The 16,651-nt window shown below is 41.3% G+C and overlaps 3 protein-coding genes across 3 annotated transcripts; 2 read left to right on the forward strand and 1 right to left on the reverse strand.

Annotated features, from left to right (window-relative positions):
• Positions 1 to 49: 49 nt before the first annotated feature.
• LOC116219604 (E3 ubiquitin-protein ligase RNF182-like) lies at positions 50 to 1,784 on the reverse strand. Its single transcript, XM_031563156.1, has one exon. It carries the CDS (start codon positions 1,521 to 1,523, stop codon positions 771 to 773), a length of 753 nt encoding a protein of 250 aa, XP_031419016.1. The 5' UTR covers positions 1,524 to 1,784; the 3' UTR covers positions 50 to 770.
• A 936-nt stretch (positions 1,785 to 2,720) lies between these two features.
• LOC116219600 (reticulophagy regulator 1-like) lies at positions 2,721 to 5,105 on the forward strand. Its single transcript, XM_031563133.2, has 3 exons — positions 2,721 to 3,098; positions 3,999 to 4,105; positions 4,684 to 5,105. The coding sequence occupies exons 1-3, from the start codon at positions 2,956 to 2,958 to the stop codon at positions 4,716 to 4,718; spliced, it is 285 nt and encodes a 94-aa protein (XP_031418993.1). The 5' UTR covers positions 2,721 to 2,955; the 3' UTR covers positions 4,719 to 5,105.
• A 7,188-nt stretch (positions 5,106 to 12,293) lies between these two features.
• Positions 12,294 to 16,018, forward strand: LOC116219645. Its single transcript, XM_031563305.1, has 3 exons — positions 12,294 to 12,928; positions 13,984 to 14,045; positions 14,828 to 16,018. The coding sequence occupies exons 1-3, from the start codon at positions 12,845 to 12,847 to the stop codon at positions 15,339 to 15,341; spliced, it is 660 nt and encodes a 219-aa protein (XP_031419165.1). The 5' UTR covers positions 12,294 to 12,844; the 3' UTR covers positions 15,342 to 16,018.
• The last annotated feature ends 633 nt before the right edge of the window (positions 16,019 to 16,651 follow it).

The raw sequence follows: 16,651 nt of genomic DNA on the forward strand, positions 1-16,651 counted from the left end.
GGACATATACATACTCCGTCATCTTGCAAAAGACTACAAAAGTCAAATCTTCCAAAAGTGTTTCATCATTTAATTTCTTGTCACAAAAATGATAGCTGACAAAAAGACTGCTAAAGTCACAATGCATTGACACAACATGTTATATTCAAGACATTGATCTGTTTTTGCAAATTCCATAAATCACAGAGAAATCATATTTATGACATTTGATCATTAAGGGATAATCATAGATCAGTTACTTTGCAAAGGAGTGCATTTGGTGGCTCAGACTAACATTCCTCAACTTTTTGCATACAAACATTTGAACGTGTGAAAGACAGCCCTCAGTCATGTTTACAGTTAGGCAAACATACAACCTCCATATTCAGTTGAGTGCTCTATAAATATGCAGATAATCCTTCATTTAAAGTATTTTTAAAAGCTAATTAATTACATATTTAAAGTTCTTAATGCTGAAGAAGAGTTGTTTTTTGTCAGTGTTTGGTGGACCAGTTCTTCAAAATGACAAACATTTCAAAGCAGCTGTTAGCAAAACAGAGAGCTATTGGTAATGCTACTTTTGCTAGCTGAAAACTACTTCTACTTATGTTCTGTTGTGTCCATTGCCCCATCATATATTATTTATTTTTGTTGGTTCCAAACTATCCAAAACTGTGGTGGCAAATAATGGATATAATATTGTATCCATATAAATGGTGTCCTCTAACCACGCTGGAGCAACACGTCACAGTAAAGTCAGGCTGGTGATGTGGATGGTTGCCCTTTGGTTGTTAGGGTGGCACGCAGTCCCAAAATTCGTGGCAAAGGCACTGGCAGAGCCCATATGCCATGATCATGAGCAGGCTAGCGGGCACCAAGCTGACCAGCAGCACGCCCAAGGTGGTTTTCTGCATTATGAGCAAGTAGACGCCCAAAGGAAGAGAGCTGAAATACAGCAGACCCAGGAGCCACACCAGGGCCCGGGCTGACGTCTGACACAGCAACGCTGCACAATTCCACACTGTCCATCTCTGTGTGATAGAAGCCATGGAATCCAGGCTGGAGGAGCGGTAGTCCCTGCTACGGCCTGCCAAGGGCCCTGTCTGAGGGCCAGACTCCGGCGGAGGCTCCATAATGGTGATGACCACATAGTTGGAGCTGTGCAAGGAAGAGGGAGAGGCTGTGGCAGAGGCACCCACCAGAGAGCTCAGGTTCCTCGGACTGAGGAGGATCTCTCCAGGGCACTCGTGAAGATTTCTGTGGTTGCGCACCTGAAGGGACAGCGCCGTCACCAAGTTACAGTCATCGGGGAGGCTGCCCACTGCTTCTCCAGGCAAACCGGTGATGTATCGACAGAATGGGCACACTATTGCATTTGGCGGTGACTCCCCCAAGTCCAGGATTTTGGCCAAGCACTTGGCACACAGCCGATGGCAACACTCGAGCACCTTGGGCCGGCGGTTGGAGAGGCTGTAGGGGCAGTAGCAGATCTTGCATTCTAGCTCCTCTGTGGCGACGCCGTCCTCCAGTGTCTGTCCCATCATCTCGCCCTCTTCTCAGCTCTGGCGGATTGGGCACTCAACGGGCAGGGCCTGGGAACATAGTCGCGAGGCAGCTGCAGCTACGCCACTTCTTGGGTCCGGAGGGTGTCCCATGCAGGCTGAGTGTAGCAGGGCAGGGTAGAGCAGAGCGGAACATCCCCCTGTGCTGTGCCACACAGCTCTGGGCTGATTCGTGCAGAAGAGCCTTTCATGCACTGTGTGGAAGGGTGGGGAGAGGCCGCCACAGAAAAGATAACTGTTAACACAGCAATAGAGAACAAACACAACAGCAACAAAGCAGCCCCTGTAAAACCAGGGCTGGAATTTTCTAGCTGGGCCTTTTGTTGCCAGTGCAATTCAGTCCAATTAGTGGTGCAGCACGTCTTTCTGGTACACTGTTAATAATGACCGAGAGAGGGGTCATTCACTTGCAGAGGGGTAGGTTGTAATAAAGAATCTTCCACTGATTGCCAGCCAAAAGGAAAAGGAGTCCTCCAAAAGACACATGAAACTACATTTTCAGAATGATTTGAGTCATTAAAAAGTAGACACCACAGGATTGTTGTGATTGTAATTACTGTACAAGGTGTTACTGGGATTGTGATTTGGCTTTGGAAAAGTGCCCTTGTTTTTGAGCCAGTTCTGTAGAGTTGAGTCACTAAGAGAGCAAAATGGGTCAGGACTCTTAGCTTCATTCTTCTCTGACCCTGAGAGGCAGACATTATTCAGAACCTTCCATGTGTGATGAATGTCAGGAGAGCGGGGAAACATACTAAATGTTTTTTCCTTTTCAACCCCTGCTCAAGGACTCTGACTCTTGACTCTTTAGCTGTTGGGCTTTGAAAACTAACATATGTTTGGATGTAACTTGGATCAGTTTTATGATGAAAATTAAAACAATATTGTTTTCCTGACTTGCCCATCAATGACACACATAGGCATTGAAAAATATGTAATAAACACACATGTTTTTTTTTTACATGTCTTTTAAATATATTATTCTAATTGTGTTTAAGAAGTGAGGAGTCTGTCTATCTGTTTTCTAATGTTTTGTTACATTCTGTTTAATAATGACATTATAAATATATAAAATATATGTTGTCTTTGAAATTACTTCTCCTTTCCTTCTCATTTTTTAATCGGATAGGTAATCTATTGTAAGATATGACTAGTTGGCACACCCCCCTCCCTCCCCTGACGAAGCGAAAACGATGACGTCAGATCTCCCCAAAGCAACCCTAGCAGCCCCAGAAATTACGTCAACGACCGAACAACAACAAAATCTACAGCAGCTGTGAGCGAACCCTGACCGTGACTAGACGGTATTGTTTTTGTATGTCGTGTTAGGACAGAAACGACACTGTTGATACCAAAGAGGCGGGGCGCACGGTCATAGGCATAGGGAAGGGATTCTCTCTGGAGCTCAGGTGGGGCGATGGCGGAATCTAGGAAAGAGCTGTCAACCGGTTCCCGACATCCATCAGTTGGCTCGCCCTTATGTCGCATCTCCATCGTGATAAATTGGAAGAGACCGCTTTGGACCTCCTCAGTCTTTGTTGTCACCAATTCAGTTTTCTGGTAAGATATTCATGACGCAATGTACATCTAACAAATGTCAAGGTCTTGCAACATTGTCCTAGCTTTTTTTTTTATAAAGGTAGCCTTGGACACATGTTTGTGGAATAACATTTATATCACCCCTGAAAAGTCTAATTGACTATGGCCTTAAATGACTGAAGCTCAGCCTAGTTAGCCTAGCCTAAATAGTTAGTTCTGATATTTGGGAGAGATCATGATTTTAACTGTCAAATGCAGTGATCCTCATGTAAGCTGTGACTGCAGTTGCATTTAGAACTTTTAAAACTGGAACTTGGTACCTATCACCACATGTGGAATAATGGTAGCCTATGCTTTAACAACATTAGCTGAATAGAAGATCAGCTGGCATTCACCTGCCAGTAACTGACCATTCTGCCATACACAGTAGGCCAAGACGGTATGATTACTGAGCTCATTCGAAAAAAAATCTATGTAGGTTAACCCCTGGTTTGTTTGCAAATCAGGCATTTTTTCCCCTGCTTTGCAAATGCTCAAGCCTTTTTTCCTGTTAGATGTGGCCTCAACTTGTACAGTACAGATTGTATTGTTAAACATGCTGTTATCTATATTAAACTGGAAAAGAAAAACACTTGCATGTGCAGTGAAAACAGCATACACGCATGCAACTTCTTTTATTACTGTAGTAGCCTTGATTACTTATCTAGAAGAAGATGAACATGACTGTGGTTCCATGGCCTTGCACCAAAACTGTAAAAAGGCATGATAGACTGACCAGGTGCATGTCCATATGAAAAATATTGCTCTCCAATGTGGCAGCATCTCCTTCACCATTGAGGCTATTTGAGTAACCCCATTTGAAACCAATCATTTGATCTGGATGACAAGACTTTTTTTGGGGGTTCTTGATTTTCCCCACAGGTTTGTGACCCTTAGTCCCTGCAGAGTGTTCAGCCTCATGTGCTTGAGCTTGGCTCTGATGGTTATCATACGGTTTGTGCGGGATCTGTGCCGGACCAGATCCAAAGGTACAGTATGACGATAATGATTTGACATAGATATTTGTTTATAAGTATGGCTTACACTGTGGTCATGTCCTCAATATCAGGCCCATTGTTAACACAATGATGGGGCTATAACCCTTCCTGTAGAAGACATGTCACCCAGGTAACCATCATACTTAGCCTACTCTTTTGCTCTACCCATGGCCAATACCCTAATGCATGATGGTAATCATTTCAGACTGTTGATTTGTACCCATCTGGTACGTTAAATGTGGAGCATGTAGGGCTGCTGATAAATAATCACAAACTGTGGCTGTCACACCATGCCTCAGCTGGGGATTATCGTCTCCTAATGAGTCAGCTGTAAGCCTGGTGTAACAGCAGGACACAGGACTCTACTGCTGGGCTGAAGGCCCATCACGTTGTGGTTTGATATGCAGTGCTGAAATTATGGTTAGGGAAATGTAGCACCGTGAGCTCAAAGTGCTGTGAGGAACGCAACATTGCACAGCTTGCTTGCACTGATGACTTGACTTGATTAATATAATTCGTTGTAATCGATAAAGACAGCATTTACATTATTTTATTTTTGTCTTCCATAGGAACTCATTTATGGCACAGTATGACTGGAAGGTAAGTTCAGGATGTTTAATATTATTATAGCCTACAGCTCTCTTGGTAGACCCCATGGAACCACTGATTCAGGGAAGCTGTAAACCTTTGCTGCAATACAGTTGTTGTAAGTAATATTTCACCATCAGTATAACTATATTCAGTAATCAGGAAATTCCCAGACAGTTTTGTGTATGCAGGGTACATTTAATGAATGCCGGTACACTTATACAGTGGCTAGCACAAGACCTGCTATTAATGCTTTCATCAGGTTTAAGGCAAAGGTCACCACAAACCAGAAACAAAAGCCTATTTCCACAGGTAGAGAACAACATGAATGTTGGACACTTTAAGTTTTGTCCACTAGATGGTGCTAAATGTTTTTCTCTCTCATAAGGTCCAGGTACACTTCTGCAGATGTGGATTTGCGCAATATGGATACAGGCGTGCGCATTAGTGTATCCCCAAGTGTACTCGTTTTTGTGCTGTTGCGAACAAACTGAGCGCGTGTGCACCTCAACCTTATTGTACTGAGTGCATGCAAACTGCTGCACGCTCAGTTTCGCACATGCAAAGTCAAAACGGACATGTCAGTACAGACACAACACTTTGCTGCAGCACAGACAGTCCATGCGGGCTGTGCGGATGACACAATTTGCGTCATCCACACTGTGCAGAGACCGTACGCAGACCATGTCCGCAGAAGTATACCAAACGCTTCACAGAAGTACTTCAGACAGTCACAGTGTTTCACAACAGCTGACTGGTTTTGTGGCATCCAATGAGCCTTCCTAACTGTCAGATAGAAGCTGCTGTTGATGCAGCTGTTGAGTGTGGATAGACCTAATGCCACTTACCCTGAGGACGGCATGCCAGTCCATGGCTGTGACCTGGGCAATGGACAACTTTCACAGAAAGGGCATGTTTACTTGCTTATACATGTTGAAGTAGTTGAAACATACACAAATGCCTTTCAATAACCACACATTCATGATGCATCTGTTAGATAGTCATGTTTTATACCTGTTTTGAGCAGACCTAATGGCACCTCATTGTCACAGGGTCCTTTAGACGGGCACACATCATTTTAAAATATCAAAAATGTTTTGCTTCCCTGAAACAAGTCAGTGTGTCCTGTCTTAGCAACCCAACAGGTAGCCATAGGTGACCACACCAGGAAGGAGGAAAAGCAGGTCTTCAGTGACTGGGGAAAAATTCTGTTGTTGGTTTATAGCTGACATCAGAGGAAATGGACCACATCAGTTGTACTGTTTAGATACCTGCAAAGCACATTATGCCAATGAGGAGGATGGAAGAATGACTATCACTACATATCAGAGCATCAGAAGAATGCCAGGAGAGCTACAGGCCATGGGTCACAAATGGATATCCCACATAAAGCTTAACGTTCTTCAAACATCTTATATGCAGCTGAGAGAAAAAAATCAAATTTTTCTTCATTTTCTATTATTCTTATCACATCTGGTCGTGTTTACCTTTATCTTCTGGCATTGCCTCAGAGGCCTCCTTTGTTGTTGTTCATAAAGGCCTGTGTATTGCACAACCAGACCCAGTGGCAGCATTGTGTTGGGGAGGGTTGGATGCCACTGAAGTAATCCCCCTCTGGGTGTTTATGTGAGGTGGACCTCATTAAAGAGGCGGGCTGCTGGAGAGCCGCTGGTCAGCCTGGTCAGTTATGTAGGCCCAGGTCGATATGGGTCATGTTCCAGTGTGTGTCTTTACTCCTCAGCCCCCACTCTACTAAAGCCCCCTGCGCCATGTTCCAGTGTGTGTCTTTACCCCTTAGCCCCCACTCTACTAAGGTCATGTTGCAGTGTGTGTCTTTACCCCTCCAGCCCCCACTCTATTAAAGCCCCCCGCCCCCCCTGCGCCTAGTTCACTGGGTTCTTCAGGAAGTGGAACCTTCACTGCAAGCTTTTCTGTGTCATTCTCAGATTATTGGCTCTTGAAAGAGTGCATTGTTGAGGTGCAATACTGGAAATCCGATGCGATGGCGGGTATTTGCTTTATCTCAGCTGGTGTGATTTTGTAAACACTTGCGGTTGATACACCTACCCTGGCCCCGAAATGAAAAGCTGAGGCTAAGTTGTAGTCCACTGCATAACAGAGGCCTTTTAACGTTTTAACTCATATGATGTCTTGGACTGCTGATTTTGATGTACAGGCATTCATGAATGTAGACAGAATCATTACTGAATTATTATGCAGTTGTAGTTGTGTGACACAAAATTCTCAATGGCTGAACTTAAAAGATTAAGGTGTATCAATACAATTATCATATACAATATCAATATGAGATACTGTAATGGTTTCTGAGGCAACTGACTAATACTGCTGTACTCTAATAGAAGCTTTGTTATTTTTATTGGTACAGTATGTTACATTTTCCTGGCATGTTATCATAGGGTTAGTCCAGGCCAGATTGTGTAGGACTGGGCCTCCTTTGTAGTGATGGTTCCTGATGGACATCAACTGTATTTAACCACAAACAGGTCAGTTCAAATTAAATGTTCTGATTTTGTTTAAAATGAACAACCCAAATACTGCATATGTATGGGGCGCCATTTGTAAAATGTTGCACGTTCGAAAATCCTGCTCAGTTTTGCTACATTTAGCATTTTCATATGGAACAAAAAGCACGACAATATTCGAATGTCACTTTTTCAAGCATTTAGAGAGAAATTCATGTAAATTCATGCGATAACTTTTCCAAGGATATTTTTTGGCAGTAACACAAAGTTGTTAAATAATATAAATATTTAATCTAAATGTTAATGTTAAATGTTAAATGTAAATGTTAAATATAAATGTAAATGTTAAATGTAAATGTTAAATATAAACGTAAATGTTCAATGTTATATATAAATGTTAAATATAAGTGTTTAATGTAAATGTTAAATGTAAATACAAATATCAAATGCTAAATGTAAATGTTAAATGTAAATGTTAAATGTAAATGTAAATGTTAAATGTAAATGTTCAGTCTACATGTCAGACTTGACGACAGAACATTAGAATATTTACGGTAATTCATAGCTTTCAGTAACACTACCAGGGATACATTGCGGGCAAAATGTGTCGACCAACAGTGGACATCGTCGAGTAGTGCAACCTACTCAATTACGATCGCCATCAAACACAGATCATACCACAATAGCCAGACAGAGATATCTAGAAAAAAAATACATTTTGGGAACCTGTGATCCCTTTACTGCACCCGCTGATATTTGTATTTCTATAACGTCGTAGAAGTCCCTGCCTGAGCTCCAGTTTGGAGATATTTACATCTAATAGAAAATCCGTCCCCCTACACACCTTAAAAACTGAAAGCCTACCAAAAGCACAGATAGTAATTTAATTTTCAGAAGGGGATGGGTTAATAACGATGTCGTCTGGAAGGTGAAAACTAATAAACATCTTCATTATCAGAGCAAAGATGATTGCCATTTAATAGCTAGCTACCAGCTAGCGAGCTACATGCTGTTAGCTAGCAACCTTTAGCCTACCCAACACTGTTCTTTATCATTTTACACAATTTCCTGGTTAACACAAGTACAACCACCTGGTCTGGCGAATGACAACTGAAATTATCTTCCCAAGTATTTTCTACTGGCATTGTAGTATTACCAGTTGGATGACAAAATACAGTAGCCTAGCCTAGTTGCTTAGGTACTTGTCGCAATCTCAGAGCAGAAACCGGGTAATCCAATTTGAATCGTGTTGATGCTTTGTTTCTTGACTTTATTTCTTGATCTATTCCCGTTTTAGGTAGTTATTCTGATGAATGAGGCGACCAAAACAGGGTTAATGCTTTTATTGCAAGCTCCAAAAAGAAGGCTACTTTACTGCCCGCCTGAGAAAAGTTGACCCAGAAGACGTCTACAATCAGCTGGAAACAGCCGGGCTTGTCTCCTCGCCGATTTGAACAGCCAACCGAGCAACAACTGTCTGGCATTTTACTACCTATGTCAGACAATTTTAAAGCGGATATATTAAATAATCTTGAATGAAAGATGGTCAGTTCCAGTATAAATTCCAGTGGTAGACAGCTGTGGAGTGTATTTCTTGCCCGCAAGCTGGTAATTCTGACGTGACGTGAAAACTATGAAAGCCAATTACCGTAAATATTGTAAGGTTCAGTCTTCAAATCTGACATGTAGACTGAACATTTAACATTTACATTTAACATTTAACATTTACATTTAGCATTTACATTTAACATTTACATTTAACATTTATATATAACATTGAACATTTACGTTTATATTTAACATTTACATTTACATTTAACATTTACATTTAACATTTAACATTTACATTTAGCATTTACATTTAACATTTACATTTAACATTTATATATAACATTGAACATTTACGTTTATATTTAACATTTACATTTACATTTAACATTTACATTTATATTTAACATTTACATTTAGATGAAACATTTATATTATTCAACAACTTTGTGTTACTGCCAAACATTATTCTTACATGAATATCTCTCTAAATGTTTGAAAAAGTGACATTTGAATATTGTTGTGCTTTTTTCCCCATATGATAATGCTAAATGTACCAAAACTGAGCAGGGTTTTAGAACGTGCGACATTTTACAAACGGCGCCCCATACATATGGACTACTCTGGGAGCTCTGGTGTTTTTTAGTAGGATGCCATAAACGGAAGTTTACTATTACAAAAGCTGTGCTTTACTCTAACATCTGAGCCCAAAAAGCTGTGCTTTGCTCTAATATCTGAGCCCAAAAAGCAGATGTGTACTCAGAAAACAAGGCCTCATGCCTGCCCTACACACCTATGGAGAATAACACCTTTCCATGCAGTCACTTGAAAGGAGCAAAATGGTAGCATTTAGCTCTTCAGAGCTTTGTTTACTTTACGACACGTTTAAACATCTTGAGGTGATTGTTTAGGTTTTTAGCTCAGGCAGTCCTTTGAGAGACCTGCAGCATATGATTTTTCTTTCTGAATGTTGCTGATGTTGCCAGTGTTATTGCTAAACGTGAGGTGGAGTCAGATTGCCTGTTGGTTTACCGTGAGTGCTGTGTGCAATAGATAGGATGACACAGCTGTTTCTGGGATTCAGGAACTGCTCGCAGGTCAACTGCCGTCATCATGCCGCCACCTGATACTTGATAAAGCTCATTGGATGGAATGCTCTTAGGTCCAAGAAATAACCAATCACAAGTAGGTATGTTTAGCAGCAGAGGGTTTGCTCTAAAGGCGGGCTGTCATTGGTCAGTGGTTGGTGTGTGTTTGTTGCTCACTATGCGAACACTATCAAGTCTGTTGTGGATATCTCGTCACTGTCAAGTGATCCACCTATGTCAGTTTGGTCAGAAATAAAAGACAGGGCATTGACTCATTGGCTTCTGCTATCAGTATCTATTTGTATCTATCAGTATCTATTTGTAAGCACATAGTAATCATACCAGTATCTCAGTGTTTAGTACCATCAGAGAAGGATCCGTAATCATGGAGTTGGATTCAGTTGCAACTGTACTTTTATATAAAGTTGTGTTCCTCCTGTGTCATAACGACATACTGATTTGACTTATGGTGGCTTTGTTGTTGATATGTTCTTGTCCCAATGGCCCATGTGACTCATGGCCAAGCATTTATAGTTTGTGTTTAGTGAATGGTGTACCAAGACTGTGGGAATGCTTGCGCAATTTCTTAGAAGAAGGCCCTACACATGATATGACAGCAACATCTACTGAGGGACACAATAACACATGTTCATGAAGCCGCATGAGTGTGAACATCGTAGACCTGCTTATTACAGCTTGAAAACACAAACACCACGCAATACTTTTTCTAGTATCACAAATATTTTTTTTCCTGAGGTGAAAAGGCTTGATTTCATATGAAAGGAACATGACGTAACCCCCGAAGGAAGAGAGACAGAGACGGAGACGGAGCGAGAGAGAGAGAGAGAGAGGGAGATAGAGAGAGATGGAGATTGGCAGGCAGTCAGAGAGAGAGAGAGAAAGAGAAGGAGGTTGACAGGGTGTCAGAGAGAGAGAGAGAGAGAAAGGGGAGAGGGGTGCCCTCACCCACCCCCTTCACTCCACCCCTCCCCACCCCCCACCCCCCTGGTCTGATGCCTGCTGGTGGAATGCTGTGTGACTCTGGTATTTTTAGACCTGGCCAGTTGAAATAGTAACACTCAGGCCTCATTCAACATAAACACAACTTGCTCTCCCTCCATGTGGCTATGAACTGGTGAGCAGGATAGCACTGAAAGCTTAATTTGAGCCATAGGCTACAGTGCCGGACGATAAATCATACTTTCCACTGAGGCGTGAATTTTGGATATAGGCGTGGCGACATATTCTTCTTTGATAGAGAACATTTCAACGTGCCTATTACAAACCTTCACTGCCCAAGTCTGATTCATCTATCTGACAAGAAATATCAATGATCAATGTCGTTCCCTTTATTGAATGGATGGCTCATTATGCCTACATAGTTCTGTGTGTTAGGAAGGAAGCAGGAGCAAACCTGTGTTATGGGTTAATGCAGTTAATCTATCTCGGATATCCTCTAGGTTCAAATATATCCTGGCATGCTTTTTAAAAAAGAATAAAATGTTTGTTTTAAAAGGTTACACTTCTTGAAAGACTTAAGCTTCTGGGAAGAGGTAGTCTAATTTGTCCGAGAATGTCATCTATGACGTAAATACACAATAATCTGGTCTGGTATCTGGTCATTTCTATTCCCATATGGTAGTCTAATTAGGCAGCAGAAGAAGTGCTGCGTACCAGCGCATTTTCCACAAAAGATCTCTTCTTGGCCACTACGAAATGCAGACAGAGATCGCATTCAGGTTCATCCATCTGTTCAAATTCAGCAACATAAATATAGGTCACAATCTCACATATCTTATGCATTCCTCATCCATGTAGACTACTGGTCACTGCTGCTCTTATTTTCCCCTGTCTGTGGGATATCTCACATTGTCAGTATATCTACACATACAGTCACCAGAAGCCTCGTATTACGCAAATCAATACCTTATGTCCACTCTCGTTGCTCAGTTAAACAAGCTTTCACTCACCTGTTGCTAATAAAAAAGCCATGTAAAGGATAACAGTCAATTAACGTTGAATGCCATAGTTACCGGAGATGAACCTGCTGTTGCAGTAGTCAGTAGTCAGAAGCTTAAGATCATTCTTTCATATCACCACACAGTAGGTTGCCTATGCTATTGGGAAGAGGAGTGAAAGTACCCTGTGTTTCCATCCGAAAACCTTTATTTCCATACATAATAGATCGGACCTCTTCTGCTCCCAATTTAGATTATTAAATTGAATATGTACCCAATCATATGTTACGCATGTTTGGACATCGACGTGAGATGGCTATATCTAAGTGACCAAAACCTTTTTTATAGTCTCAAAATCCGATTGCCTACCCTAAATAACAATATAGCACATTCACAGATCTACCAGGGCCCAGTAACACACCACACATTCACAGACCTACCAGGGCCCAGTAACACACCACACATTCACAGATCTACCAGGGCCACTAACACACCACACATTCACAGACCTATCAGGGCCACTAACACACCACACATTCACACACCTACCAGGGCCCAGTAAACCACCACACATTCACAGACCTAACCTTAGTGTGTGCCCATAATGCCATCAGTAAGCAGACCTTTACTAAACAGTTGGTTTACACATTTGCATAGTAACACATTTATATAATTTAGTTTACAAATTTAAATAAAGTAACAAACATCCCCATCATATAATAGTAACCGTGTTAAATGTTTGTCATTCAGCATTTAACTTAATTTAATTGAAGTAATTATTAATAAAATTGCCATGCCAGGTGAGGTCTGTGATTCGAATCCAATACACTTTCTGTCAAATTCAACTCGAACTGAGCCATACACTGTTCCAGCAAAATAAGCGCGTTGCTTCTGGAGGACTGAAGGCATGGGTGTTATTTGATTGACTGTTGAGTGCAAATATCAACAGTTTTTCCCCTGAATCACAGACTACACCTTTAATATTAACAGAATGAAAACATGTCGCGGTAGCAAGTGTTCTGATGTTGTGGTGACCCCCTCCTGCAGGGTATCTGTGTGCGCTGGATGCTGCCGAGAGGGCCCCGCTCATGCGCCCCCCGGGCCCTATGTCTGACGGCCAGTTCTACTCGCCTCCGGAGTCTGTGGCAGGTGAGCTCCATTGGGCACGGATGAGAAAGATGCTCAGTTAGGAAACTGGGAAAGCCTTAATCCTTGTTATTACTTTTTAGAGTATTACTTTTACCTATTACTACTTTTTAGAGAAGAAATGCAACAGATTATAGGCCCTTATTATTTTTACAAAAGCCATACTTTGAAAATCCCACGTTCAGCTATGAACATAACAGCATTGACCATTATAGCCTAACTTAGCCCGTGTTCCCTTTCAAATTGTCAGTACTTTTCAGTTCAATACAGTTTTATTTATGTTTGTTTATATTTATCTATATATTTACATGTAAAATTATTATTCATATTACAAGCAGGCAGTCCAGATATTGGACATGTTGTAAAAGTTTAGAGGTTAGAGTAATAACTAAGCATCTAATGTTTCTGAATTATAACAAATTCATGTCAGCACTTTAAGTTTCCACGTCAGGTTACACCTGTTTAGTGTACAAGACAAACTAAAGTTATTTTGTTGTAAGGCTTGTCTTAAATGAATTTGTTGTGTATATTCAATGAGAGATAATATTGTTGTGGAAGGCTGCATTGTGATTTGCAGCTGCATTTCAATGTACTTCTTATACTCCGTCAACTACTTCTGTCATTGAGTCATTTGCTGCCATAATTAGCCTGGAAAGGCTCTTCTCCTTCGACACTTTAATTAGTGTATCTCGTTTATTCTTTACCATTAGTTATTTTGGCCAAGTTTCCTGTCTTGCTGCCAGATGCTCTGGTACAGTTAATATGTTTTTTATAGGTGGAGTGCAGGTGCAGTCATCTCTCGTGATATTTATCTATCTGTTGCTCAGTTCAGAGAAAAGAAAGGTTTCCTGTAGCCCACACGGCTTCTTGGAAACCCCCCTCTCATGTTCTATTTATTGAGGCGCATATATTCATAATGAGTCTGTGTAAATATATGACACTACTCTATTAATATAGTATATTACATTAATCTCACTCTATTAATACAATAGTGAAACATGGCCTCTCTGTTGTGGATTTGACTTCCAACCAAGATGTATTTATTTATTTATTTCCAGATTCTGATGATGAGTTATTGGATGAGGATAAACATGACCCTGAGAAGCCCATTATCTAACAGGTAATGTACTTAATAGCAGGGTCCCCATGTACATGTGGTTTGAAAGTATTGCATTATTTTAGTTTTGAGTCTGAATTTGGAGAAATTAAGTGTTTTCTAAATATACTTTGTGAAAGCTATGGAGTCAATCTTATTAAAATAATCAAACTTATCTTAAGGCAAACTCGACATACTGAATATTATATTTCAGATCTTTCCAGGAAGGATTGAGACGTTTATTGTATATCCCCAAATGTAAAATGCAAAAACCATGTTTACACCTGTGAATTAAGACTTAATTATTAATGTGTAACATAAAAATAAAATAAGACATTTTTATGACTTTCATAGTGGCCAGTTAAAAAATAAAAAACTACACTGAATCTGCATTCTTGTTACTTTCCCTGACTAGAGTGGGGGCCTAAGAATCAACTGTTTAAACTTGTTGTTGCCTTAGTTTTTATTTACCCTCTAAAATAATCAGTTTCATTTGAAAAAATGTGCAACCTGAAAACACATTCCAAAAATTGTAATCTTCTTTAATCCAGGGTATGTCTTTGGTGTATGTGTTTAATTAAAAAAACCGACCCTAATAGTTATTAATAATTAATAGTTTATAGTTAATAATGACATAATATTCTTAATATTTTTGCATTGTGTTGTTCCTGGGGACATATGTTCCAGTTTGTCTTTACTGCAGTGCCGTCCTCATAGCTCATAGTTGCGTGCAGACGCATAGCATAGCATAGCATAGCATAGCACAGCATAGCACATTCTCACTGCAGCTCTTTGTGCTGTTGCAGGAACCCTCTTCTCACAGCCATGTGGCGTAAACACATGCTGGGGCCACCATACTGGTGTCTGACAACCCCCCACCCCCACCCCCCGAAGCTCAGCAAACCCTCATGGTTTCCACTCTTCCCACCAATCCTGTCTGAGCAGGAGGATGGGAGAGGAGCCCGCCACGTGCCCACCACCATTGTCTTCTTCAACCCCTGGTCCACTCATTTCATTTCACAGAACAAACTGGTGAAGTGCAGTGCCTTTTGCCAGAGACATTTTAACTTAAATGCTTGTCAGACCGTTTTCAAACTTTTCTTTTCTTGTCTGTGCCATCTCCCACGTGAACAAAGCCTGGATGTTGAGGAGGCTGAGGGTCCTTACGGTTTGGGAGTGAAGGATTCTGGGTCCGCTTTGTGCCTGTACGATATGCTCTGCTATGATCTGCCCTGTACCCTCCACACACAGTCACAGCTCCCAATGTCTTCACTGCAGAAAGACTCTGGAAAAAAAAAAAGAACTGCAGCACTCCCCTGAGTATGTGTCAAAACAAAATGTGACTGAAACTTTGCATCTTGATGGGCTTTAGGAAGGTATGTCATATTCACAGTAATGAACAGTACAGCGTGCAATATTCACAGTAATGTACAGTACAGCGTCCAATAACATGTGATCCCAGTTTTGTGTTTGATCATCGCATGGCTGGCAGATGTGGCCAAGGCCTTGAAAAGGTGCTCTTGTGTCATCTGTGTTTTCTGCACGCGTTCATGTCCTAGTGAAGGACCTCGCATGTACTCACACAGAGGTCTGTTCACAGTGAAGGGCTAACCTAACTGGACACCCAACAATATGCTCTTAACGTATGAAGTGATGTATTTGTATGCATGAACATGTAATCTGTAGTTAGTTTGTTTTTATGTGTGACCGGACATTGTGTGCTCTGTGCTCTGGCCGAGATGATGACACCACACAGAGAAGAGCTCGCTTTAGAACACGTCCGGCACCATTCTGTGCCGGGCCACACTGGGCCCACATCCGGTCCTCGTCTGGCCCAGAACCGGCTGCTCTCCCGGTAGCCACAGCTGCTAATGAGGGCTCATGCACTGTGTGCAGGAAAAACAAGCACTGGTGACGCATTACCACCTTTCGAAATGAAACCAATTTTGTCTTTTTATTTGCCACAATAAATATACTGTTGATTATTTTAACAAAAATGTGGTTATTGGTTGTGTTTTTGCACCATTGCACCATGCAAGGAACTGTGCATATCATAGAATGATACTTCAGTTATGGTAGAAGTATGGTAGCTATACTGTATACAACAGGGAAAGCAAATAATGAAGTGGTTTTACACATTGCTACATCAGAAGTCTTTAAACATTTCCGTACCCGCGGAATTCTGTAATCTGGACTCCAGGCAATCCTGGGAATACAGGTGTTTGCTGTGTAGTTGGCTGAGAGGGGAATTTATAGATTTCTTTCCAACGTACGCTTTTTGTCTGTTATTCAGTTTGGGTGAGGGGCTGAGATCAAGTCAAATCAGGCGTTCATGTTTCGCTCTTGTAGGTGATGCACTCTTGCGTTGACCACCTTACCCACAAATAACAGTGCAGATGCAAGGCAGCCTAGCAAAAACAACCTCCACCATCTCATAAGCATGAATGCCATCACGCTGTGGTTAAACTGCTGCACTTTTTCCAGTAAGTGCTGGCTTAGCATCATTATACACACATTAACCGCATGTTCCTACCACAGCGCCTGTGGACCTGCTGCACTTTCAAAAGCTCTCTGCTCATTTTTTGTACCACAGTTTTTGTAGATGAATTAATCTGATTAGACAAATGCAC

This window comes from Clupea harengus, chromosome 25 (genome assembly GCF_900700415.2).
Source record: "Clupea harengus chromosome 25, Ch_v2.0.2, whole genome shotgun sequence".
In the NCBI taxonomy this organism is placed as follows: Eukaryota; Metazoa; Chordata; class Actinopteri; order Clupeiformes; family Clupeidae; genus Clupea; species Clupea harengus.